Here is a 26,356-nt window from a genome sequence, read left to right on the forward strand (position 1 = left end):
CGTCGCCGGCTGTGCTCCACGGTCACCACGACGACTCGGGCCGAGGCGACAGTCGAGAAGGAGCCTGTGAGAGAGCGCGGCGACAAGTGTACGCGCGCGAGCGAGCCGACGAGAGAATACCCACTTGCAGGTGAGTGTAAGAGATCGCTTGTCGCGTTTCGCCGACGGGGAGGGGGAGGTATCCGCGTCTCGCCGGGGACGAGATCTCCGAGGATATCTCGAAGCGCGATACGGGTTGATGGACGGTCCGGCGGAAAGAAACCGACTGCGCCCTAAGAAAAAAATCACTCGGGCGAGATAAAAGCCCGCGGCAAAGTATAACGAGATACACTTGACACGCTTAGCTCTCGCGCCGAACGATAAGAGACGAAAGAGTCGACGTTTTGCATTCCGAATTAGCGATAGTCGCTCGAGTTCCGGCGCGAGGTGCGTGCGACACTTTCGACGAACGAGGATTCCGCAGGAAATCGATTCGCTACGTAAGTAACGTTTTCCGATAACGATACGCATCACCGACGAGCGTCGCGGGCCGCGGTGGTTCGTTCGGCGTTGGTACCGCAAAGAGTATGCACGCTTTAAGGATAATCGTGGCGCGATCCTCGCCAACGAGGATGCGGAATAAAAAAAGAGAGAAAGAGGAATTGGCGGGACACCGAGAATGCGAATTATGCGGCGCGTGATGGATGGACTGGGCTAGCGAGCGGATTTTTGGCACGTGATATCACCCGGGGAAAAGCAAAGCGGCGAATTGCCGGATCTGATCGGCGGAGGCACACGTGCGAACGACGGACACGTGATTCCCCATCGCGATTCTCTAATTCGTTAAGTTCTCGATTTGCATTCGCCTCTATTCGGCTCGGCCTAGCAACGAGAATCCGCTTCATAGAACGCACGTTTCTGGAAGACATTTATTGCCGAGTATATTTATTGTCGTTTGAAAAAGAGAAGTAGAGATTCTACACGTCTCTTTTTTTTTTTTTTTTCTGTCTTCCATTTCTCGAAGGCGGTGTTTGATAGATGGAAGACAAGAGTCCGGCGGACGGGCTGCTCAGAATTCAAGACATTTCGCGTTAAATGGATGCAAATGTCGCACGCGTGCGTCGCCGATTTTATTCACCTCGGGTGATACGAGTGCAAAATAGTCATCGGCTCAATCGGATTTCGAGCTCGTGAGTCATTTAGCGACGTGCGGGCTGAAACGTACGGTCTTGACCTTTGTCCGCATATATCGCGACGGGCGTACCGTCCCGCGACGAGATTTAGGGTACGAACGAAGCGATGCTAACGTCGATCTTCGCGTAGCCGTTGAGACAGCGCGCGGAGAAACTCGCCCAAGAATCCGTCAGGCGTCAGCTGTTCGAACAGATTCGTAGCGCTCGCTTGATCGACCGATTGCGCGTAATTCCGTCAACACTTTCAAAAAAGATTGTCGCCCGCCTTGGCGAAATGTTGATATCGCGTGGGCGCGAAATGGAGAACCCCAGTCACATAATAAAAGAGCTCATAATTATAACGAGTTACTTATTTATTTGTCGTAAAAAAAAATTAAAAAAAAAAAAGTAACAGACCACCGTTACCCTCGGGACTATTTTCGTGAAAATACCGCGTGGAATAAACGTGCGGCGTTAATTCGACGCGTGCACGATAACCGCGCGGGACGCTCGATCGTTCGGCGTGCAGCTCGCAACGACTCGCGACGGATGATGCAATTATCGCGGGCGATTTTTCAGCGATTTAAGATCCCGGCAAATGTTCGCGGCGCACGTCTTACAGGTTTGCGATATCGGCTCGATTCTATCCCTACGGCCTCACGCGCCGCGCCGCGCGTATGCACGCACGCACACGCACGCACACGCAACGTCGGGCCCTTCCTCGCCTCCACGCACCTGTTATGTTGTGTTGTCGTTCTGCAGCGGCGTGGCTGCACGCGACAGCTCGTGCCACTTACTTCCAGTTACCTCTCGGCAGTGCGAGCCGTCGGCCGCCTTCGCGTCGCTGTTTCTCGCGCTGAATCGAACGCTGTCACGGAACCGCAATCGCGATCCTTTGACATGGGGAGAGATTGATCGCCCGTCTCGCTCACGCCGGAGCACGCAAGGTAGAGTAGAACGTAATAGAATAAAGTTATCAACGCGCGGTGCGGCTATTCCGCGCGCGGAAAGCTCGAACGGTCCGAGTTCGTCCCCGAAATCAACGGCGGCGAATTTTTCGAGCTCGTACCGTCGTGTATCGCGGGGTTTCTTTTCCATCAACGCTGCCGGCGTCGCTTTCGCGTCAGATCCGGGACGCCCCGGGTCCTGTTACAGATTTCGGTAGTGCGCGGTGCCCTCAGCGATAAAATATAAAATAATACGTATCGCGAGATCTGTGAGAATCCGCGAGCCTTCCTCCTCACGAAGACGGTAGCCCTCCTCGCCGTCTCGACGACTCGAGATAAATAAAACTAGATTTTAATAACGCATATCGAACGCGGCGCTGCTCCCGCGTCCAGCGGTGGTGCGATTAGCGTAACGCAAATTACGATTCCCGCGTAACGACGGAAAGGAGAATCTCCGCCGCGATTATATTGGATTTAATGACTGAAGAGGAGCACGGGGCTCGAAGGCACGATCGAGGAGGAAAGAGATCGCGATCTCCCGAGGACGATCCCGCGAGAGCGGCTTCTTCTTCGGAGGCCTCGGGATCGAGCGAGCACTTTACTCTGGTAAAGCCGTACGAGCGAGCATGCGAGGTCGAAGCCTTCCTTCTCTTCGCGCAACGCCGTCTTCCTTCAGCCCGCTGCCGAGGAACCTGCCGCTCCGTTCCTCTATCTCTTTTACTCTCTTTCTCCCGTCCTCCCTGTCTCCTCTCTCCCGCTGCTTCTCTCTCCGCGCCTTTCGATTTACACACAGCTTCTCTCTCCGGCTTAATCGCACGCGCGCGTCCCTCGTCCCGGCTGCGCGCGAACGCGCGCTCTCGTTGCGACAAAGAAAAGGACCTCACGGCAAATTTCGCGGCGAGATTTTACGGCAAGCGCGAAAAATCGGCGAGATCGTCTTTGAAAAAGCGCTAAGTACCGCGACGATGCCCTTTTCGATTTGATAAAGCCCTTATCTCGCGGATTTGTAATTCAGGTGAAATCGAAGTAGTTGCGTTTCAATCTCGAATTTCTACGGTCTTAATTTCCACAGCGACAATTGCAGAATCAATTATTTTGTAATCTGTCTTGATAACTGCAGTGCACTCTGCTTTGAGTGCTCTTAAAATTTGAACAATTAGTCGGTGATTTCGCTTGATTTGTTAACGTCGCAAATCGTCCGTACGTCAGTGGCACTGTCGACAAGCAAACCGGATGCACTTAAGGGCCAAGCAAACCGCAAGAAGCACGAGAAATTACGAGCTTGATGTTCGTAAATCCTCCGACACTGATGTAAAAAGGAAGCGAATCGTTGTCCCTCTATTACGCCGTTCGTACTTTACGTTCCGCCGCGTAATTAACTCTCGCGAAATTACGCCGCGTACGTAAATTGCAATTATTAACAGACCGATATTGATGTCGCCAATTGATATCTCAACGCATCGCTTCGACGGTAATTGATCCTTTAATTATCAACACGTCAGATACATAGACTCGAGAAATATGATTTCTCGGACATTCGTTCGGACACGCGCCTTTTTAATAAGCCTGGGGTTCATTTCGATACGGCAAAACTAGCAGGTTGTTCGAAACGCGATACGCGTTTCCATATCCACCGTTAATATTTTACCGATTGGTCAAGAACTGCGCCTGTCGCATCAGATTGCATATATATTGGACATTTGCATTTTAATCTAAACTTCAATTAAGCAGTAACGAGTCCTATCCTTAAGACGAGGCGGCCTACGTCGTCGACCTATTGTTAAGCGATGAAATTCGTGGGCTTATCTGAAACCTTTGCTTCGCATCTGTGGTGCACGAAACTTTCGACTCGGTCCCTATTGTCGTCACTTTCCGACGGCCGTAGCCGTCAATAGTGTCTCCGTCGATTGTTGACGAGGCAGACAAACTACCGAAATAATTTACGACGGAAAATCGGACTGACCAGTAATCGCTATAATAAATGTATATTTCATTTTTGAAAGTCCGTGCAAAAATGTATTTTGATTTATTTTTATTCTCTGCAACATTTAATAATTAAAATAAAAATTTAATTCAAGGTATATTTATGTTTGATATAATTTTTCAGTGCAATTAGTATTTTTTTTTTCTTTTTTAATATAATTGCAATGGACATTTCTTTTCTCTTTTGTCGTGGTTTCGTTGGATATTATTTCAGGTATATCTGACGTCAATTAACGTCACGCGGGACGTGCGGGCGCGATGCAGCGCGCCGCATTAATTCCATTTTTTTTGACTTCATAAACGAATTCCTATAGTTGAACTTTCTCGGCTCGATTAAATCTGTATAACACGCGCGTCGTTTCATCCTCCGTCCTTGCCTCGCGTTACCCGCGTTGAATGGGCAACGGATAATAATCGAGTACCGCTTCGAAAATTAAGTCCCGCCTTCTCGCGACGAAGTGGATTACGCGTTGCGAGATTGAATTTCGCAAGAATTAATGACGTCTAAAAGTAAATTGAGCTCCCTCGCAGCCGCCGTCACATCGTAGAAAATTTTCGAGGAGCCTCCCGTTCTTGCGATAAATTTTAATATTTTAACATATCCGCGGCGTGTTAATACCGCCGCGTCATGTAGGTTTTAATTGAAATTCCTTCGACGGTATACCACGCGGTTCTATAAAATCCCCGCGATTGCGCAATTAATTGACAATCGAAGAGTCGATCCCGAAGAAGGGTCCGTCTGATGTCGAGCATCGGACAATGACTCGATCGATAGTACGATAGGTAATTAAACGATAAAGACTCGAGATGCGTCGCAATTAATAAAACGCGGCGGTAAACTATTTGCCCTCCCCTGATTATTTCTCGCGAATTGTTCGACGAGCGAGATATCCCCTTGTCGTAATTGCCGTCGCGAGCGTATTTAATTTAAATAAATGGGAAAAGGTGCGACACTTAAAAGATGCAATCGCTGGAAGTCGTAATTCGGCGAGCGATCCCGCGCGAGCACGGATATTTACTTTCATTGCCTCGATAAAATCGTCTCAATCAAAATCCATTAAAGTAATCGTCTTAATATTCATTTGCTTTCCCCCGATCGTTTTATTATATGCTCAGACGGCGGAGTAAGACAGAGAGAAAGAGACGGAGAGAGAAAGGAATAAAAGAATGGAGAACGAAGGAAGGCAACGCGGACGTAAGGTCGAATTCTTATTCGTACACCGAACCCCCTGACTCACCGACCGCCAGATGCATTCTTATGCGACGGCGAAACGATCGAAAGTATTATCCTCTGCTTTAAATCAGAGATAAGCGGGACTCGGCTCGTCCATTAAGGGCGAAGGATGTATAAGATATTATTTGGTCGAGCGTAGAAGGTCGCGATAAGGGATTGCGCGTGTAATGCCGTGCTCCTAGCAGCCTAAATATGCCAGTCGTCATCCATAACAACGTGGACTTAGATTCAAGCGCTCACTATTTTTTTTTTTTTTAATTTTTCTTTTTTCTAAGAAAATTAATTTATTTCAATTTGTGATAAAAATTAAATTTAGCTGTAAGCAGCAAATTTTCAATAATAAGCATCGCCTATTAGTAACCATTTAAAAATAATGTAGAGTTACATCGTCTCGGAATGCTCTAAAATTCTCAAGTTTTTTTTCTTTTTTTTTCTGATCGGATTCTTTTACGAATGTTTCGTAGTAGTCGAGTGAGATGAATTTAAATTGCACCAACCGCTCGGGGAAAGATAGTCATCGTCTAAAATTAGTTGCTGCCTTATCAGTGGTGCCTAAAAATTTACGACGGGATGATAAGTTGTGAATAAAGTAAGTCATTTATACGAATATAAATTGAAACTGTGCGCGAAGGGTAACGCGAGACTGCGAGGTAAATTAATCGGCGCGATCCCACCTTCGGGGACGCGACATTGCGGCAGGAATTATTATTTAAAATTTGCTGAACGTGTGACATTTGTTTTTGACGAAGTTAGGTACAGCTATCCGACGCAGATCGATCTGTTTCGAAGCGATAACAATCGTCTTTCCCCGCAGCGAGCAGCGTGAGAAAGTCTAAGCGCCATTGTTACGCGATTATAGCGCGAGCGTAATCAGACTGGCGAGAGAGAAGTCAAGGAAAAATTCCGTGCATCGACAAGTGACCAGCGTGCTACAGCGACCGGGTGCGATTATATACGATTGCAAAAAGTCGAGTTTCTCGCTCGGTGCGATTCCATTCATTCGCGATTTCACGGCGAGAGCACAGGTGGCAACGTGAGAATCTCTCGGATATCAAGCGGAGACGCGATCGGAATTATCTCGCGTCACGAATCCAGCCCACGTCGTTTTGCGTCTTTTACGTCGGCGTCCCGACGAAATTCTTTTACAAAAATCGCTCGCGTTTACGCGATCCGCGTTTCCCTCGCCGATATATGCTTGTATATCAAGTGCTCGCCCGCGGTTTTTTTCCTAAAGTTTAATTTCTACTTTAACTAACCCAGGCCCTGCCTATTTATCGCACCAAAATTTATTTTGCAGCGTCGAATATTTTACACGATTACCCCGCGTCTATTAACGTTGGAAAATTAATCGAATTCTCGGAAATTACGTTTACCAATTTAAATTCCCTCTTATTTCTGCGACACGCGTTTTAACAGGATTTTATTACGCGATTCATATCGTTGCGTGAATAATATAATCGGGTAAGGCTCACTTAAATTGAATGTGTTACGGCGAGGTCATTTTTCAAATCGACGATTTCGAAAGGGACTAGGATATAAGCGATTCGTGTTGACATCGTCTAAGAAAACCGCTGTAAAATATCGCGCAATTCCAAATGAAATTCTTATTACACGTGACGACGAATAAAGAGTCGTGCAGTTTGCAAAAAGTGACATTGATGAGCGGCGTGACAGTCTTGGGCACTCAAACGGTTCAAATATTGAAATTTCAATATTGATTCGCCGAGAGAGAGAGAGAAAGAGAGAGAAAAAAAAAAGAGAGAGAGAGGCAAGGGGCTACTCGCTTCTATGTGCATAAATAATTACGCGCGCGGCGCAAAAAGAGGTCTTCGAAACGCCGTCGCTTAATGACTTACGATCATTCAGAGGCAAAATCAGCTTTGAAAATTTGACAATTATTTTCGTGAAGAAAAATTATTCCGCGCGGCTCACGGCTAAAAGAAAGCAAACCGGATCGTTTATTTTTTTTTTTTCCAAGAGACGATTGTTCATCGATTATTTTAAACGCGGCGTTACCTCGGTGTAATCCTCGATCACGGCTGGCGATAACGTAACAATGTTGATTATTATACAATCGAGAGCCTCGCGAGCTCCATGCCGTCGTATACCGAGTGAAAATTCGAAACACGTGTCTTATCGGCCGTGGCGCGAGAAAACGCCCATATTCCGTTACAAAGGGAGATCGTAAAGGCCGCCCGTGATAAAGATCGATCAACGGCGGCCTCAACGTTGCATTACATTAGCCTAGAACAAACGATTGCTAAATGAACGATTACCGCTGCCGTTCGTAGCCGATAATTACCGCATCGAACAAGCAGTTATTACCGCTTAGCGAACGATAATTCATTATTACAGGCCTGGCATCGATACGTGACTAAATGCAGTTTTACATACGTATGTCTGTGTACCCCGCCAGTATGTAAAAAAAAAAAGAAAAAAAAAGACGTGTGTCTATTATTGTTAAACAAGAGGCAATTACCATGCTAAACGGCCTCACGGCGAATTAATTTTAATGTAAGCCCGATACATCATGTGCCGCTACCGGCGTCGCGCTGATAGACGAAGAAAGTTCCGCGATCGGCGAAATATCGCGCGACGTATATCTCTTTCTTTAAAAATTATTATCTTTTCTTCCTGGTATCGCAATACGGGCGTGTTTAAATTGGGAATTGTAATTCATTAGCGGCGCGATTTCACGAAGGCCTTGTAAACTGTCTTTCTCGGAATAACACTTGCGGAAATTACAACTTTTCCGTTCGATGCGCGCCTCCTCCTGTTTTCGCGGCCGCGAATCTACGAAGAAAGAAAAAAAAAGAAAGAAAAAAAAATATACAACCCCAAAAATATATCGCGCCCTGGAGAGCTGATGTCTCAATTAATTGATTTACAAGGACACAGTTTGCTCGTTGCCAGTATAAAATTTTCTTCTGATCTCGCTGGCTCAATTAGAATCACATCTGTTATGTCTTACGCTTCTGTTACATCTTTGTGGACTTTAGAAATAGAGAAGAAGGCTAAAGGGAAATGCTTCGTGTCTCGGTCTACGTAAGATGCCACGTAGAAATTATACAGATCGTAGATTTTAACTTCGACGATGCGTATTCTTTTACTTCGAATTTTTTTTTCTTTTCTTTTTTCCTCCTCAGGCTTTTTAATTACACGAGAAGAAACGTATTTTTTTAAGATCCTAATTCGCGCGAGTTATTACGTTTCGGGGACGTTTCTTAATTAGAATAATTTCTTTATGATGCCTAATTAAAATTGAATGATCGACGGCGTGTTGCCGGTTCACTTACCTTTGTGTCTTCCGGTTAGGTTAGGGTAGATTATTTGCCGTCCTTCCTTCCTTCCTTCCTTCCTCCCGTGGCAGGGTTCCAGAAGAGAAGACGGTAATCCAGATTATCCTGACGTGTTGTAGCACTGGAAATCACTGAACACTATATTACACTGCTCTGCTTTTTTTTTTTATAGTCACTAACACTATCACTTGAAAGACGAACGCCCGAAAAAGCGACGGTGGATTATCGCGGCGATTTTTTATGATTTAAATTAAGAAGCGCGACGATCACTCGTTGTATAAATCTGTACTCTCGGTATTCGCGGCGTTGTTTACTCCCATCCGGGGTCTTCCACTCGAGTCGTCCTCGATCTCGACGCGAGGAACCCGCTGCGTCGTAAAGCGAGGTTACTTTTGATTCTCCGATCGTTCCCCGTCGGCGGAATGAACGCCGAGGGCTTGCCTTAAGTAGAGAAGCGAGACGGGCCGCGAACACGAAATGTATCTCCGCGCACTTAATCTTCCTCGAAAAGTCCTGGCCGCGACGGAGAAGACGCGCGAGGTGCAGATCACACGTTCCGACAATGGCGGTCGAACCCGCTGAACCTCGTTGAAAGAGATGGCGAGTGAACCTGGGTCGAATAATGATGGATGCCGAAACTCGATGACGTCACGCAGCGCAATTCACGTCGGACGCTCGGTGCGCTTGGCGCTCTACGTAACCTTGTCGTTCCGAAGCACTTTTTCGACGGACGAAATGTAGCATAGAACGACGAGTGGAGCAAGACCGGAGTACGGAAAATGATCGTAGGCTCCCGGGTCGACGACGTCGACACACATTCGTACGCGGGAACATCCTATCCGCGGTCGAAAATACGCGTAATCGCGGAGCAATTAGCAATACGTCCTCCCGCCCGTGGCTCCGCAACTAGACTGAAGATGACCGTTAGAGGATTTCGGGCATTAGAGGAAGCGAGACAACCGCGAGGGTAGAGTGAGACGGACGATACGTTCGATCGTCAATTGACCGTTGTCCATCTCGCTCGGACGCGCCGAGTTGATCTGTTTACGTTTCTGTTTATGTTTCTTTAATGCTCTCGGCGAGCTCGAGATACCTATCTTTCCTCCCTTCTTCCCCCCAAACACAGAAAAACGAGGCGATTCTTTCGCGACTCCGAGATCAACCGTGATCTTTCGAGCTCCCAAATCGTCGTCGTAACAAAACTCCTGTTCGAGCATGCCTAAAAAATAATCTTATAATCACAGTCAATTGTCTTGGCAACAATTCTGAATAACGATCGCTGTCGTTGAAATAATAAACTACAACTAAAATCGCCGGAGCTGGAAGGGCCGCGGCTGAGAAAAAGATGAAGGGAACTGCCAATGGTGTATACTGAGAAGTAGATATGGCATTTGCTGCGACGAAGGCGGTTAGCATATGACAAGATCGTGACGTGCGTCGATCCTCGCACGACACCCATAGTTAATATACCGCGAAGCGCCGACCTCTGATAACCACCGAGAACTGAAGGAGAGAACAGTCCCCCCTACTTCCCCCCCCCCGTCTTCTCGATCACCTTTAGGCTCGGCTCAGAGGGTGGTGATCGAGAAAACGGGGGGATAGTGGGAGTGTTCTCTCCCTTAATTCTTATTTTATAATATATTTTTTGTATATTTAAATATTAATAAATGCCTTTTATTCAACAATTTTTAAGTACTTGATTTTACGAAATTGCGTATATTCGTCGTGATTTCTTTAGCGGCGCGTTTTCTTTTTTTCTTTCTTTCTTTTTTTCTTCTTTTTTTTTTTATATATATTCTCAAAAACCACTGTGGTTAGATTAAGAGTTACAAGTCGCGTGAGTAATCTCGCGGTCGCTGTGCGTCGTATAACTGTCTTTCCTAGAATAACATCCACAAGAATCGTAACTTTCTCGACAAAGTCGGACCTGGAGTGCGTGGCACACGCTGGGTAAAATATACAGCCGCAGTAAAAATATACCAAAGATCGCAAGCAATATGCCGTACCGAAGCTAACGAAAAAGACAACGTTTCGGCAAATGCGCGAGATCGCAGAAGAAATATACAGTTTCACAATTGGAGAAATATTTCCTTTTCGTTCATCGTCGGCGCGAAGAACCGCTTTGCCAATTAATTAATTTCAAATCGTTACAATAAGACGAAATCAAGTTGATCGCTCGACGAGATGACGATCGTTCGCATATTAATTACTCGCGAATATAAGTTGCGCTTTAGCTTCGTTAAGAATTGCCCGTCGAGTCATTTAATAATTTCTAATTGCGTCTGGACCGTCGCGCTTACGTTTTACGCCGCGAATCGCTCTGGCGTTATGAATCCCGCGTGTATCACAGGTGTTTTCACCGCGATACATTTCTCGCACATTAACGCGAACGACCAAACTGTTTGCCGGTCTCTCCCCTTGGCCCTCGCCAGGTTCTTTATCCGTTCGCATCCGATGCGCGTGCACGTGTGCGACGCGGTACCGTGCGAGTCCAATAGACACGGCTCGCGCTTTTACGCAAACCGCTCTGTTCTTTTTCTCCGCGCGAAGCTGCGCTCGCACACGCTTGCGGCAAATGAGCACATCGCGCAATAACGCGTAATGTAAAACGAAAGAGGAACGACGCGCGGCGAGAGGAGCGCAGAGGTAACGAAGAGGGAGGGCGCATAAACACGAGCACGTGTCCGTGAACGGCATGTGGCGGTGGAGGCAAAAGATTAAGGGCTAAGAGAGGAGCGCTACCGAGAGGTCAATTCCCAGCTGTACGAAGAGAGAATGAAAAAAAAAGAAGAGAAAGAGAGAGAAAAAAAGATGCGCCTGAAAAAGATGCAATAAAAAGAAAAAGTAACAATGTTTTGCGTGTGAGGCCGAAATATTAGGTAGCGCCAGCCGTTATCTTGTATTTTACATACCGTTTAAACTTAGTGTACATGTAATACACAGTAATAACTATAGTAATAAAGATATAGAACGTGTGCAATTAACGTTTTAATTAACAGCGATTAGCACCTTATGGATCTCTCTCTACTATAAATATTGATTTTAGATAGCAGTCACGAAAGATATCATTTATCGATAAGAATAATTACCGTATAGCCTCTCAGAACCGTAGAGAACCGCTTTCGGTAGCGAAATGTGCGAATCGATCGATCGAGATAGAGGAACATCCGGTTTACGATTTATCATTACGAAAAAGTCGAAGCTACTCTGCTTAATTTCGTCGGAGTTGGCGCTTTGAGCAGCCACTCGTAAATCAAATCTTTGACATTTTGTCTATTCACTCGCGGTGCCTGACCGACCAATAACGGAGCGCATACCTGACGAATGGATAATTTAATCGATGTGTATCGACGAGGATAATCAATTAAAAAATATATTAATGCCTTTGTTCTAATTTTAATACCGCGACACTGTGTCGTTTCATCGTGCCTATGTACCATCGAAGCTAGTTTCACGTATTAATAATGAAAGTCAAACTCTGATAAATTTTGAAATACAGCGATGTCGTAGAATTAAAAAAAAAAAATTGCATCCAAAAATATTATCACATTATTAAGAAAGTATTTTCGAAGATATTTCTTAATATCAAAGTAGTAATAATGTCGATGATACCTACTTACGAGCGTTTCTGGATTCTTGAGGCGCTTACAATCTAATTTAGCATATTGCCATGTAACGAGCCTAGAATTTCCCTTTGGGGCGCCGCTTGTTACGAGTTTATTCGCCGTTGCCGAGATTCGATCGGCACGCTTAGTCGGCGAATTAGCGATGCGCTCAGAAAAAAAAGAAAAGAAAAAAAAAATGTATTCGAAGCAGCTGGAGCCCGGAGCTCGCGTCATGACGGAATCCTAATTAAAGTCCGAAGCAAAACGAGAACGATCGCCGTGGAGAGGAGGAGGAGGAGGAGGAGGAGAGTAATAACGGCACTAAGTGAAAGTGGTAATGACTATTAATAGTTGAATAGTATGTGCGAAGAGGACGACGGCGAAAAGTGCGGACGTGTTTCTTTCCAACACGAGATTTGGCAAATGTAAATTGTAACTTAAAAAAAAAAAAAAATATATATATATATATATATAATATTTGATTAGAAAAATTTTAATATCAGAAAACATGAGGAATAAAAATTCAAGACGGAAGAATGATGACAGGATCGCGACACAGCTTTACGTATCGAATGCAACAGTATTTGGAGCAATGCTCCATTAAATAGCGATTCAAGTGGTGCGTTTATTAGCGCGCGAATTACGCTGAGATGGTGATTGAGAAACGCGATCTCATATCGAGAAAATATTTGTGGAGAAGTAAGGAGATAGCGGTAAAAAGACATGCAGAGCACGAGTGGCGATGAGTCATAATTTCTATTTAGATGTAATTACGGCCGGGCATATGCGAGTACAAGTGGCGGCTGTGTGTACGAGCAAACGTTGCCCTCCTCCCTTCCTTTTCCTTCCTACGGGCCGAGCACATTTCCTTCCTAAATAAACGCTTAAAATAGTGTGCGCGCATTCTTTCTCTCTCGTCTCTGATAAACGTTGCCCAACATTGTCGCCGCTAAATACATCAATGACAAGCGGTGGCACGATTGCCGACGCATTGGTGCACGCACAGCTGGGCGAATAGATCAGGTGAGCCCGGCCTCTACCTGCGTGACGTGCGAATATTTATTAATCACGCCCCATAATAGAGCTGTTCCACTTAAGACTCGCTACACACTCGTGAATTTGATATACTTTCATGCACACGCCGGCGTGCACCGGGAAAATTTTCCACGCTGATGTTTTACGACTGTCTATCCGCCTGCCTGCCGTATACGCGAATAACCGTACAAAATATTTTGCATCGCGGGTTAAATTACTTGCCGATTGTATACAGTTATTAAATTGTTTGTACGACTAGTCGACAGTAAACACAATAAAAAAATAAAAAAAAAAAATAAAAAAAATAAATAAATAAATAAAATAAAAAAGAAGAAAAGAAAAGATTTTTTTTTTTTTTAGCGGTATATAATACACGTACCGGAATATATTACACGTGTACAAATATCAAAACGACATTAAAAAGATATTTAATAGGGAATATTAGCAATTTTTATTTTTACGACGCTTTGCGACTCTCATTATATTTCTTAACATTTACGACCGAATTCCTGGCACACACCCGGGATATTTGAATACACGAAATAATGCAAAACCCGATATTCCAGTATCTCGGACGTTCAAATATTTTGAATCTGGAGTCTTCCTCGCCCCGGATTCATTCGATTCCGTACGATATCGTTGTTCGAATATTTACAGTCCCGACTCCCGCTCATATTTCACCCTTTGGACTTAACATACGTGTAATCGCGCGGGATGTTAGCAGTCTAATTACATTGCCGGCATGTGCGATTTGGATTAGACCGCGGAGTCTGCGTGTAAACCGTCTACTACGTAGTATAAAAGAACACTCCCCTCGCGCACCTTTCGCAAACAAGCGTCGCGCGAGCGTTGTTTGTTCGCGCCTCGCTCACGCAAACAATCCGCGTGATTACAAACGATCTCGTGTCGGCGCGTCATTATGCGCGTTGTTGTGCACGGCGGAGCAGAAGCTTCGATTTTTTAGATCGGAGGCTGTGCAAAATTTATCGCGGAGATAATTTTCCACCGGACCGATCGTCTCTTCCGAAATGCAGAATAATTTATTGAAATAAAATTTAAAATAAAAAAAAATAAAAAAAAGAGTCACAGTCAACGTATTGATTATACTTTCCACATAAGCTCATAATTACTGTTACGTCGTAAGCACAGCATAGAATTACACACGGTCATCCGAGTATCTCGACTGACCTAAACGACTTTCGAAATAAACGATTCGTATAACTAAAACTGAGCGCGATTAATTACTTATCTTTATACTTGACGCAATCTATTCGCTCGCGGTGCAACGCGTTGAAGAACATTCCCGGAGTTCGGGGGCCACCCAATCGGAAAAAATGGACTCGTAAATTAGGGCCCCGTTTGTGTATTTTTTTTTCTCTCTCGTTTCTTTTCCAACGATCGTGCCTATCGATACCGCGCCTCCTCGGCCAGCGATACGTGCACGTATTAATAGATTTGTCGAGTCACCACATCGGCATAGAGAATATTTCGTCGTGGGTGTAACGATATTCGCGTTGCATACAAAAGATACGATCGCGCGGATACTGGTTTCGTAACCGATTGAGATATAGATACACCGGCGATCCGCAGCCACGGTGATCATTAACGTGAATTTCAACTTCTCGCGAGACCGCTTTGTATTCTCATTAATCAGACAAGACTCGTTAGGCTCGTCCGATGCATTTGGATTGGATTATGCATTTAACGCGTTGAATAATGCATCAGGCGCCAGGGTTCTCGAATGGGAATAACGCGAGTCGCAATACAATTCCGTTACTTCCCTTTCGAGCGTGACGCCCGATTTTCTCTCCCGAAGCCCTTTTTCCCTCTTTCATCTTACTTTTCCGAGTGACAACCAGCGGTGCTTGGACTACGCGGCGGCGATCGAACAATTACCAGTTTTATATATTTAAATACGGGCGCGTGGTTGACGAAAGGTTAAACGCGTGCATATAATCCACGTTGCACCATGGCGCCGCAGTAATTAATGCGTCTGAACGTACGGAAATCGCGGAAGTGCGTGTTAATGTGACTAGTGCACGTTGATACTAACCGGTGACAATATACTTAACGATATCTTTAAATGTACTGTAAATTGCGCAAACGAGGGGACAGAGAGTGCGTATTACACAATAAATAGGCTACTTGATCATCGTAATTAATGCCCCGCGCACGAATTTATTCCGAGAAAGCTAAATTCGCGTAAGTTGAAATGTGAAATATACGTCGCTCGCATTTTGCGCGGAGCTGCGCGCTTTATTCTTGCTTCGGTCCGCAAGTTTATTCCAGTTTCGTCCAACGTTATTATTTAAAATTAGAACGGATAAGTGGCATTGCCTTGATCAACGGGTATATTTTTAACACATAAACACTGGCACGTGCCTAACAGATATATCAATTTGATCGAATTGGTTTGCCAGATAACCGGGCGCGTGTGGGCACGTGGTTAATCGTCATCCTGTTTGCCGTTCTTTCAGCAAATTGTCGCGACAGGATTCGAGATCCGGTACATCTAAACATGGAGCTGACACGATTACCTTCGACACTGGCTTTGGCTTTGGCTTTGGCCCTGGCCTTTCTTTCGACGGCGAACCGTTGCAGCGCCGCCTCGGAAAGTATAATAGGTGAGTATTACGAGCCGACAGAAAGTACGCACGACGCAAGCGTGTTACTTTGATTGCTGACTAACGACCTGACTTAGAAAGGTGCCAACATCGAAGTTTGATCGATGCCATTTCGTTTCATTCAGATAAAAAAAAAAAAAAAAAAAGAAGATATTAATTACGAGCATTATCGTGTGTTGTTTTCGCAATTTTGCATGTGGACGATATAAAGACAAATATGACGAAAGAAAGCGGCAAATGTGTTGCGTGTTAAGAGTGACCGACATAAAGCGTTTTTTTTTTTTTTTCTTTCTCGCTTTCGTCTACGTTTCGTAATAGTTGTGTCGAATGATACTTCCGCGGTACTTGGACACGCGGACCCGGCGGGTGCCACGCGTGAGTATCGCCGCCGAAGCGATCGAATTCCCGATTCCAGCTTGCTTCGCTATCTCGCGCATTCGCGCGCGTGTGAGTTCGTCGCGCTCCATTTACTCCTTTTAAATGCTCTATTCTTAGCCTATCTCCATTATCTGCCGTTCTATTTGCGCCGGAATCGACTCAAATCTCACAACTCGTACGAGTCATTGCGGGCGGAGCAGCAGGTCGCCTCCGTCTCCCGTTTTTCGCGAGAACGCTTCGTTCCCTCGCGAGTTACCCGGCACGTTAGTCGGAAGAATTCGCGTACGCGTACTTATTCGCGATACAGAAAGTATATGAAAATTAGTGGCTTTCCACAAATATTCGTAATTACAAACTTGCAATACCGAGAGACTATTAATTGCGCGTCTTCATTGTAAATTGATTCGCATAAAAACAATTAAATCTATGTTTTGAGAAAACAATTTAAATTTAAAGCATAGTAAAAATTGTGCGTATCGATCTATCATCTATTTTAGCTCTGTTCTACTAATAATGTAAAAGCAAAGTTTTTATTTGTGTATATAAATTATTTAAATAAAATGATTTACATTACAGAAAAACTTTTATATCTTTGTTCTCATATCTCTTTCGAAATAAAAAAAAAGAAGAAAGAAAAAAAAAATTATATATCGGTATAAAAGCAAGAGTATAATAAACAACAGTTCACAAACAACAATAAACTAGACGGAACGAAGTGTGTCGAATTAATTTTCCGCTTATTCACGAATTCATGTATTCACAATGAAATAATTTAAATACAAATTTGCAATAAAAATGTCTCTATAAACGAGGGATTAAAAAGGCCTTAGCTAATTTTCAAGATCATACAGAGCCGCTTTGCATAATTTGCGTTTACGGAAATTATTTATTATCGTATAATCTTTGCAAACTGTCCAAATAATTCAGCGCAACATAGCTACGGCGTGATATCACTTTTGCCGGTGTCTTTTAACGATTGACGGCTGCCGAGTTTATTCTCGCGATTTACGATCGTTGATCGATAATTGCGCGTATTGTGAAAGATATCGGTCAACGACGATGTAAGTTGGCCTGCGCGAGGTCAGCCCGACCGAGTTCAATTTACGACGGTAACCGCATCCCGAGATATATTTTTGCCCGCGTAATTTTCGACGGAAATTGCGTCGGGCGGTAACCATATCCGCGCGGAACAACGAGCGGCAAGTTCGTCCTGCATGAACGGCCACTTACGTCCGCGGCACGAGTGCGTAAATCTCGCCCATACCCGCGCGTCTTCTCGCCGCGTCCCTTTTCAAGACCCCAAGCGCAGCGCGTTGCAGCGGCTGGAACGTATCTCGGAAATTGTGTCCGCGTTCGTCGGCGGCGAGCGCGCGAAGATGCTCCACCTCGCGCCGGTGCGATCGAGGACGGGCGACGCGATGCCTTTTTTTATTTTTTTAGATAATTGCATTTTCGCTGCCTATCCGGGGCTAATCATCGGGCAAACCGCGTGCAGAAGTCGCGAGAAGCCAAGCGCGGGCTCTATAAACGCTTCCGATACCGCGCGGTGCCTGTGAGATGCCGACGGATCTCGTAATGAGGCCGGCCGTTTTAGCGCCCGGCGTTAGCGCCGCCCGGGGCCGATTAGGCTCGCGCGGCGCGGCTTTCTTTCATCTGATAATTAATCTTCGGCAGTATATATATATGACGTTAATATTTTTAATTGCCCGTACTTAGAAACTCTTGCTCGGATACGTGCAATTAAAATGCGATTGAAAATTATTTCACGTGCAAATTACATTCGCGGAACTCAGCTTCCTGATCTACCTAATTTTTCGTAATTTACAAAATACCGATGTGCCACGACGAACTAATGAAAAGAGCAGTAAAAGATTTATCGTCGCGCATTTTATAATTTAGTTTGACTTATTTCCTTCGTTAAAATTACGATTAAATGCGCGATGTTTTTCAGCCTAGACAAGAAGTTGACGCATCCGTATTCTTAATTGCTCTGTTTTTTTGCTGCTATTGCACTTAGTAAAGAACTGATCGTTGAGGAAAAAAAAAGAAAAAAAAAACGAAGGGGTATTGTTAACATGCAAATTACGTTGCGTCATGGTTGGAGACAGTTCGATAATAAACGGATTTAAATGTTATATTTCTCGACAACGATATTCATACGTTGTTAATTATTTTCCATCAAAACTAAGGTGATATTAAAGATAGAAATTTATTAATTGAGAAATTGACCTTTGAAAGTATTATTACTCAAGATTTGAAACGTTTATTAATTAAAACTCGGTAAACGCGCGCGCGCAATTAAGTAATTTCTAAGATAAAATCAATTCAAGTTTCTCTGTCATTAAAGTCAGTCTTGTTTTATAATTATAATTATAGTTATGAGTACGGGATTAAATTTAATTTTATATCTTATAAAATTCAGTTAAGTGTAATGATTATACATAAATTAATTAAATAGAAAATATAAATTATTTTCTTTTATAAACGCCCATGCGACTTGCACGCCAGGATATGATCTGCGTGCTAATTATCACGGCGAAGTATTAAAATTTTCGAATGTAGAAATTTATTTTACTTACTTTATCTCGCATGTAAAATTGATGTCTGAGGAAATGTACAGCATCAGCTTCATGCCACTTTTTGCGCGCTCTCTTCAGACTGCTCTCCGAGTTTTTAACCGTGCAAACAGCTCGAGGAGCGCAAGAAAGAAACAGGAAAGCACCTGGAAGAGATATAGAAAAATTAATGGAGAGAAGAAAGAAAAGATGTACGGCAGAAGGTAAAAAAAAAAAAATCTAGGGAAAAAAAAAGAATTTTTTTTTAATTAAAATGTGAAGAAAAAAAGGCTGCAGTGCAAAAACTGTTTTAAACTTATTGTGTGGCCAGCACAGAGTGTTTCGCGATTTGTTACACATTTGCTTGTTTCGACGTTTTTCTGAGAGAAAAAAAAAGAAAAAAAAAAATAAAACAAAAAAGGGAGGAGTGAATTTCGAGAGGAACGGTCGCGAACGCCAACCAACTTTTCTCGCACACGCATTCCTGCGCACTTTGAAATATAACTCGAACTTTCCAATAGTTAGCGAAAAACACAGGAGAGTACAATAATTTTTATTTGTATTAATTATGTTAGCATCTCGAGAACGAATGTGAGACTGTTGATCAACTACTGCCATTTTATTTCTGCAGTGCAATTTCTGCGAGTTTACGTGCGTGTAATATCATTATCAATTTAATAATCACAATATTAACCGATAAGAATCCGCCTCGAAAACTGCACGACGCGTTAAATCTCTGAGAGCAGTGACAGAGTATACAAAATGTTTTCTCGAGAGAAAACCGCCAAACTTATTGTTTCCTGTGAGAGAATCGATGAAAAAGAAAGAGAGAAAGAAAAAGAGAGAGAAAGACGAGTGAGAGAAAGGCGATACTTTATTCTGCTCTAAGACGTGATATTTCGGTTAAATAAATATAATTAAAATTAAATAAAACCACAGTAGTAGTTAGTAGTAGTAGTAGTAGTAGTTGTAGTAGTAACAATACGCTCTCTTGTACACATTCAATGGGAATTTAAAACTGTAGAGCAAGCGTTACATGGCTGCAAAATTTAACGGTCTAACAAATTACATTTTGAAAGTAAAGAGAGAGAGGGAGAGAAAGAGAGAGAGAGAGAGAGAGAGATTGAGAGAGAGAACGAGAAGCGCAAGAAATGGCTGGAGGTTTTACAAAACAGTTGCTTAAAGTGTGCAGGAATACGTGTGCGAGGGAACCGGGAGGGACGTTGGTGATGGCGGCTTCGTCGACCTAGCAGCGGAGCGCGACATGATTTTCGCTAAGAAATGGACAATTTAACGACTGGGGTACGTCCTAAGGTACGTTCACGACATTGCCGTGCTTAATTATTCGTAGGACAAACGTTACTAGCGAAGAACAAAGGTGGAGAAGCCCGGCCGTCAGAAAAATTTTTCCCTCATTGTCACTTTAAATTATTTAAAAAAAAAAGAAATAAAAAAATGTATATACTGAAGTATATTTCTCGTACGATCCCATTATTCACAGCAGGTTATCCCGTGAGAAAAGTTGCCGGGTAAAAATCTATATCGTGCGCAGTCTAAATAAAATTTCCCTAACGTGTAGCAGACGCGATTTCAATTCCGATCGCGGTTCAATTACAAAGAGAACGGCATTTCGCTTATTTGCAATTTCCAAAGCGTTTCCAGGACGTCACATCCGACCGAGCGATCGGAAGGCGAAGCTTTATTGAAATGTTTGTTGGAAACTACGCATGGATCGACGTCGAAAACGTAACAGTAAATCTGAGCGTTTGGCTCACGTACAGCGTGTATGAAGAAACGAGGAAGCATCCAGCATACGAAGGTCGATCGGCTGGAATGCTGCATTGTGATTAAAGCGTCTCTATCGCGTTCACCGGGATATTGCGGCGTGATAAAACCGATATTACGCGCGCGCGTGTGTACCGCACCTATTCATTTCTTTTCACTGCGACTGTTTGCTGTTCGATTACAGGAAGCCGGGAGACCTGCGACGTCGAAGGAGAAGATATCACGGTCGATAAAATCCTGAACACGAGCTGCTTCCGCTGCATTTGCAAGGTAAACCGCACATATATCCGACGTGCCGATCGATTATCTGATAAAAACTTCAATTGAATTAATTATGCCGTACGCTTGATAAGACCGATAAGTGTAATCCTGTATAGAAAGTTAACAAAGAGACATTTTATCTCTGTTTAATTATCAATTAGGATACGACGTTATTACTCGGGAAACAAGAAATAGAATTAGATCCGTACTAAATCGAACGCGAAATTTTATGCCACGCCGCGATAAATGTGATCTATAGATCTTTGGAAAGTCAGTTTCGGAGTCGGGGGAAGAGGGGGACATAATATTGAGTCGACCCATATATCGCAACGCGACCGAGTGTTTCAATGCAAAAGAGGAATGCGAGCGCAATAGGAGAGAAACGTATCGAATGGCACGCCGAACAGGACTTGGTGGGAATCGCGAAAAATTCCGGCCGCGCTTGCTTGATACAATGATTTCGATCTCGGGGAGGGATGAGGGCCGGGTGTGCCGAGAAATCACGAGGGAGGTCGAGGTGGTTACGTGACCGTCTTCGTAGTCCAGTTCGTAGATTGTACCGTTATCAAGTGCGACGAGGCACAACCGGCCATGTGGCGCGCGCGGTGACGGAACGTTTAAAGGGGTTAAAGTAGCTTGGCCTGGTTCGGTGGGTCAAAGAGAGGAATTTCCACATTGATCCGATCGATTCGCGATTCGCTGCCGGCGCGGCGGAGTGCCGCACGCAAATCCGTACGCCGTCAGCACGGCGCGTGCATCTCACGGACGCCCGTAAGCCGCGAATGTGCCGTATCTCGACGGCACCGACTGCATCGCGAATGATCTTAGCGCGACCGCCGGCGATTTATCTGCGCGTTTGGTTCATTGACTCGTCCGACTCGTGGCCGACCGAGATGAGGCTTCTTGTTTTTCCACCCCGCCGCCGCCACCGCCGCTCTTTACCCGCTTTTGCTGCCGCTACCCGCAACGTGCGGCACGCCGGCGGCGGCAAGTGTGACATAATTATTTGTTTGTTACGCCGTGGCGGCCGCGATCAATCATTCGCGATTTATGAGACGCGATCATAAATCGTGCCCGAGCGTACGGAACACTCGGCCAGTTTAGGAACGAACATTGGCACGATTATATATATTTATACTTTCCGTCGCACACCGAGATTTATTCGAGCCGCTGTCATTTAATTTAATTACTCCTGTTCGTAAGATTATTTAATTTCCTATTGGAGTAACGTGCTCGCTTATCGGAAATATTTTTATAAATGTGCCGCGATGAAAATAACTTGAAAGATTAATAATAAAGTAAACACGAGTTTACGCGTCGATTTTTAATTATTACACATGTAACTGTACTCTTTTGTTTTTTTTTTCTTAACTCCATTCTTTTCTCAAGTATTTATCTAGAATCGTTTTAGTATAGTTTATTGCTACCTTTATCTCCCCGCTTGTTTATTACGGAAATGATTAATTAATTTTCAAGCTTGTTACGTAAAAAAAAAAAAAAAAAAAAAAACGTCGGTTTCGTGAGAGAGGCAGTTGAAAAGGCAGAGATCTTTCTTTCGTAGCAAATTTAATTAGGTCCATCTTGCGCGTCTGGTACGTATGTGATCGTCCGACCCACGTTAAATTAGTTTACGTAATTCTGACAGAAGATAAATCTGTAAACACTTAATTATAGAACCCGATAACTAAACCGCAGAAATAATTACTGGAGTGCGATAACGTTTAACGTGGACGAGAAATCGGAACAAGACGGACGATAAAAAAAATATTTAAAAAAGAAGAAAAAAAAAGAAAAGAAATATATAAGCCGGAATTTCACTGTCGCCACCACGTTGCGGCGTGACTCAATCGCTGACCAAAATCCCGATTCATAATACGTTTTATTTTTGAGTGTCCACATTCTTCTTTCGTAAGCTCATTCGCCGCGATTTTTCTCGTGCCAAATCGTGACGAAGTCGACTTCGTCGACGCCCTGTGAGTAATTGGTAACTTTGGCAAGTCATCATTTTTTATTTTTTTTTCAACTATTATTTCGCGATTTATTTTGGACTACGTTCCAAGACTGTATAATAAATTATATTTACGGCAAAGCTCTATGTTCTTTCTATACGTAAGAGAACTAAACTTTCGATCCCCTTTTTTTTTTCTTTCCAGAATGGATTCGTGGAGTGCTTGAGGCAACATTGCCCGAACATTGACGGTTGCTACGCGTTGCTGGACCCACGCGAGAACGAGTGCTGCCACAAATGCACAGGTAGAACGCTTGTACGTCCGCTAATTCGTCTAATTATCCTAATCATTCTAATTGGTGGCTCGAGCTTGCCCGCACCGCGGTTGGAATAAAAAAAAAGGGAAAAAAAGAAGAGATAAAGAGGGAGAGGATGTCGGTGGCGGTAAGACGGAAAGGCGAAAACTCGCGGAATGCTTGGCCGGCGGAGCATTGTTCCCGGAGCACAAAGGCACTTCTGTTTGCCGACGCGACATGATAAACCCGAGGAACTTTAGCGTCACAGTCTCTCGACCGGTCGCCTCTGTTTACGAAATGTAACTGACAGATGCGCGGTCTTCGTTATCGTTCACTATTAATTATGCTAATGATGACGTAAGTCTATGCCGACCGCGTAGCGCCGAAGACCGAATTTTCGCCTAAAAAAAAAAAAAAAAAAAAAAAAAATACTTGAAGCCAAACTCCTAAACCCGTACGTGTACACACAGTACTCGACGTATCGAGGGAAAATGATTCTACTGCTTCGATTGTCTTATCGCAGGATGCATACGGAACGGCATTTATCACGCATCGGACACCGAGTGGACGGAGGAGAACAATCCCTGCGTAATATTCACCTGCAAAGCGGGCGTCATCACCGAATCGAAGCGGCTCTGTTACACGCCCTGCTCCCATCCGAAACCGCCCCCGTCTGGCCAGTGCTGTCCCGTATGCGAAGGTGCGTTACTTACTTTTTCTACCCTTTGCGCGCTTAGACCGTTCCCGTTGCTGTTGCTAATTACCTACGCCAATCTTACAAATATTTCTCACGATCCCCTGAACGCATCTCGCCGCGCAATTAAGACTGGAATGTTCCGCCGATATAACGAGGGGAGAACGATAATGATTGAAAATTACAGCGCCGCTTCTTCCCGACGAAAGATGAACGAATAACGCAACGTCTTGTAACGTTATCAATTATTATTATTTTTTTTTTATAATAACGTAACTATGCAAATCTAACGTGATGTGTCTATGATATTTCCTATCGTATGAATAGTACAATTATATTGCTTTTTTTTTAGTCGCGTGTCTCTTCGTGGAGATAAAAAGGGAAGCTCAGTAAACGTGAAACGTTTTGTCGTGTTTGATAGGATGCTTAATAAACGGACAAAAGGTAACGAAAGATGGGTCAGTGAGAACAACGGAGGACCCATGCGTGATCTGCAGATGCAACAAGGGACATCTCACCTGCTCGAAGCAAGCCTGCCCGACACTCAACTGCCCTGCCTCGAGAATCGTCGATCAACCCGGAGAATGTTGCCCACATTGTCGCGGTAAAAGGAGTTATATAACTTTTGTTATTCGAGATAAATATCGTGTGTACGGAAAAAAAATAAAAGTTATCTGTTTTCAAATTCCACAATCACGAAGCAGTACGTTTAAGACGTAAAAGATTATTTTGTTGCATAATTATTTCGATGCAGGGTAACCAAATTGATAAATTGGAGATTCTTTTACGTAAATAATATTTTTCCAGTAATTTGCACAAACAATTAAAGTCAGTTTGAATTTATAGGTCATTCTGATCTCTCTTACAATACCAGAAGTATCGCGCGAACCGGTTTCATACGAATCTGATTATTTTCCAATGTCGTAATTGCGTAAAAACCAGCCGCACGTAGTATTACGATTGTCATCTAGACGTCCGAGAATACACGCTGCCATTTAACAATGTTTTACCGCAAACTTTCAAGTTTTGCATCAAAAATATAATGTACAAAAGTTATTGCAACATTTAAAATATATAGTTCCGGAAAAAAAAAAATTATTGCATGAAATTAATTATAAAATTTACGGATATATGTATATCGACAATTTTACATATGTTACACAGGTAGCGCAAAATTTTTCTCGCCTCCGAAAGGCGCGTGCATGCTTGGGACGCGTTTGTACAGCTCGGGCAGTATGTTTTACCTGGACAACTGCACGCACTGCGTTTGCGATAATTCGGTGATCTCGTGCACAAGATACACTTGTCCAATACTGGAATGTCCCAGGGAATATCAGGTGACCAAGCCCGGCGAGTGTTGCCCGCAATGCTTGCTCATCGAAGAGAGCAGAGCATCTTGCTCCTACAGAGGAATAACCTACAAGGCGAGTATTACGCTTTTATTTCTCATCGTGCAGGATTATTCGTTGAATAATCACGTAAATCACGTGAATTTCGAATACGGAAATTGAATTTAAATAAATCGACTAAATAGCTGAGAGACTAGAAACCATTCCTGTTTAAACAATAAAGTTTCGTCGTTAAATTATTTCTCAGCACGGTTTAAATGATCTTTTTTTGTCCTAGGCAGGATGGCGAAGATTGGAAGCTGGATTCCTGCGAGTCATGCATTTGCAAACAAGGAAAAGTACGCTGCGCGATGCCTCAGTGCCCGCTGATCTTTCCTTGCCCACCAAATTCCAAGTTGGAACATCCAGAGGGTCAATGCTGTCCGCGATGTGTCGAGCGTGAGTTTAACGATACTTCTTACGTGATTGGTATGCACGTACATATTCTCAAAACGATTAAACTATCGATTATTTCAGGTGATGGAGTTTGCACGGTTTTTGGTGACCCGCATTACCGTACGTTCGACGGTAAATTCTACAGCTTCAAAGGACCGTGCAGATATCAATTAGTTACCGATTGCGTTTCTCACACGTTTAGCATACGCGTAACTAACGACGCTAGGCGAACGAAGTTCTCAGCGTGGACCAAAACCATTGCCGTAAAGGTGTTACAAATTACACGGAGATTTTAACAGAAATATAGAGCCGAGCGAAAATGAAGGGAATCTTATTTATGCCCGCGATTATGTTGCAGATCGGCGACTTGAAAGTGAATCTTGGCCAGAAAATGAGAGTGAAAGTGAACGGGAAAAAGGTGAACGTTCCGTATCGTATCCCTAATCAACTGGACATCAATCGCACAGACGAGAGTGTGCTCGTCAACACTCGGATCGGAGTCAAGGTTCTTTGGGACGGTATCAGTTTTCTCGAGGTGTCCGTGCCTTCGTCATACAGAGACCAACTCTGCGGCCTTTGCGGTAATTTTAATTCCCAAATCAAAGACGACTTTACTGTGCGACAAGGACGAGTGGTGCAGGACCCACAGCAGTTCGGTCAATCCTGGGCTGTGGGTGCCAGCAAAAAAATGTGCCTACGCAACCCGAGATTTGGAAACGCCACCAGGCAGAGACGCTGCCGAGAAAGAAAAGATCAGCGGTACGGAATCTTATTTTT

At 44.0% G+C, this 26,356-nt stretch overlaps 1 protein-coding gene across 1 annotated transcript in view; it reads left to right on the forward strand.

The window, feature by feature from the left end:
* The window catches only part of Cv-2 (crossveinless 2), a 30,032-nt gene continuing 3,676 nt past the window's right edge, over window positions 1-26,356 (forward strand). Inside the window, exons 1-10 of the mRNA XM_070654043.1 lie at window positions 1-130; window positions 15,732-15,878; window positions 20,781-20,866; window positions 23,011-23,110; window positions 23,625-23,801; window positions 24,217-24,399; window positions 24,960-25,219; window positions 25,426-25,582; window positions 25,661-25,848; window positions 25,938-26,338. Coding sequence (XP_070510144.1) covers window positions 15,773-15,878; window positions 20,781-20,866; window positions 23,011-23,110; window positions 23,625-23,801; window positions 24,217-24,399; window positions 24,960-25,219; window positions 25,426-25,582; window positions 25,661-25,848; window positions 25,938-26,338 — 1,658 coding nt within the window. The 5' untranslated portion in view covers window positions 1-130; window positions 15,732-15,772. The remainder of the gene's footprint in view (window positions 131-15,731; window positions 15,879-20,780; window positions 20,867-23,010; window positions 23,111-23,624; window positions 23,802-24,216; window positions 24,400-24,959; window positions 25,220-25,425; window positions 25,583-25,660; window positions 25,849-25,937; window positions 26,339-26,356) is intronic.

The sequence above is a fragment of the Cardiocondyla obscurior genome, linkage group LG03, assembly GCF_019399895.1.
Source record: "Cardiocondyla obscurior isolate alpha-2009 linkage group LG03, Cobs3.1, whole genome shotgun sequence".
In the NCBI taxonomy this organism is placed as follows: Eukaryota; Metazoa; Arthropoda; class Insecta; order Hymenoptera; family Formicidae; genus Cardiocondyla; species Cardiocondyla obscurior.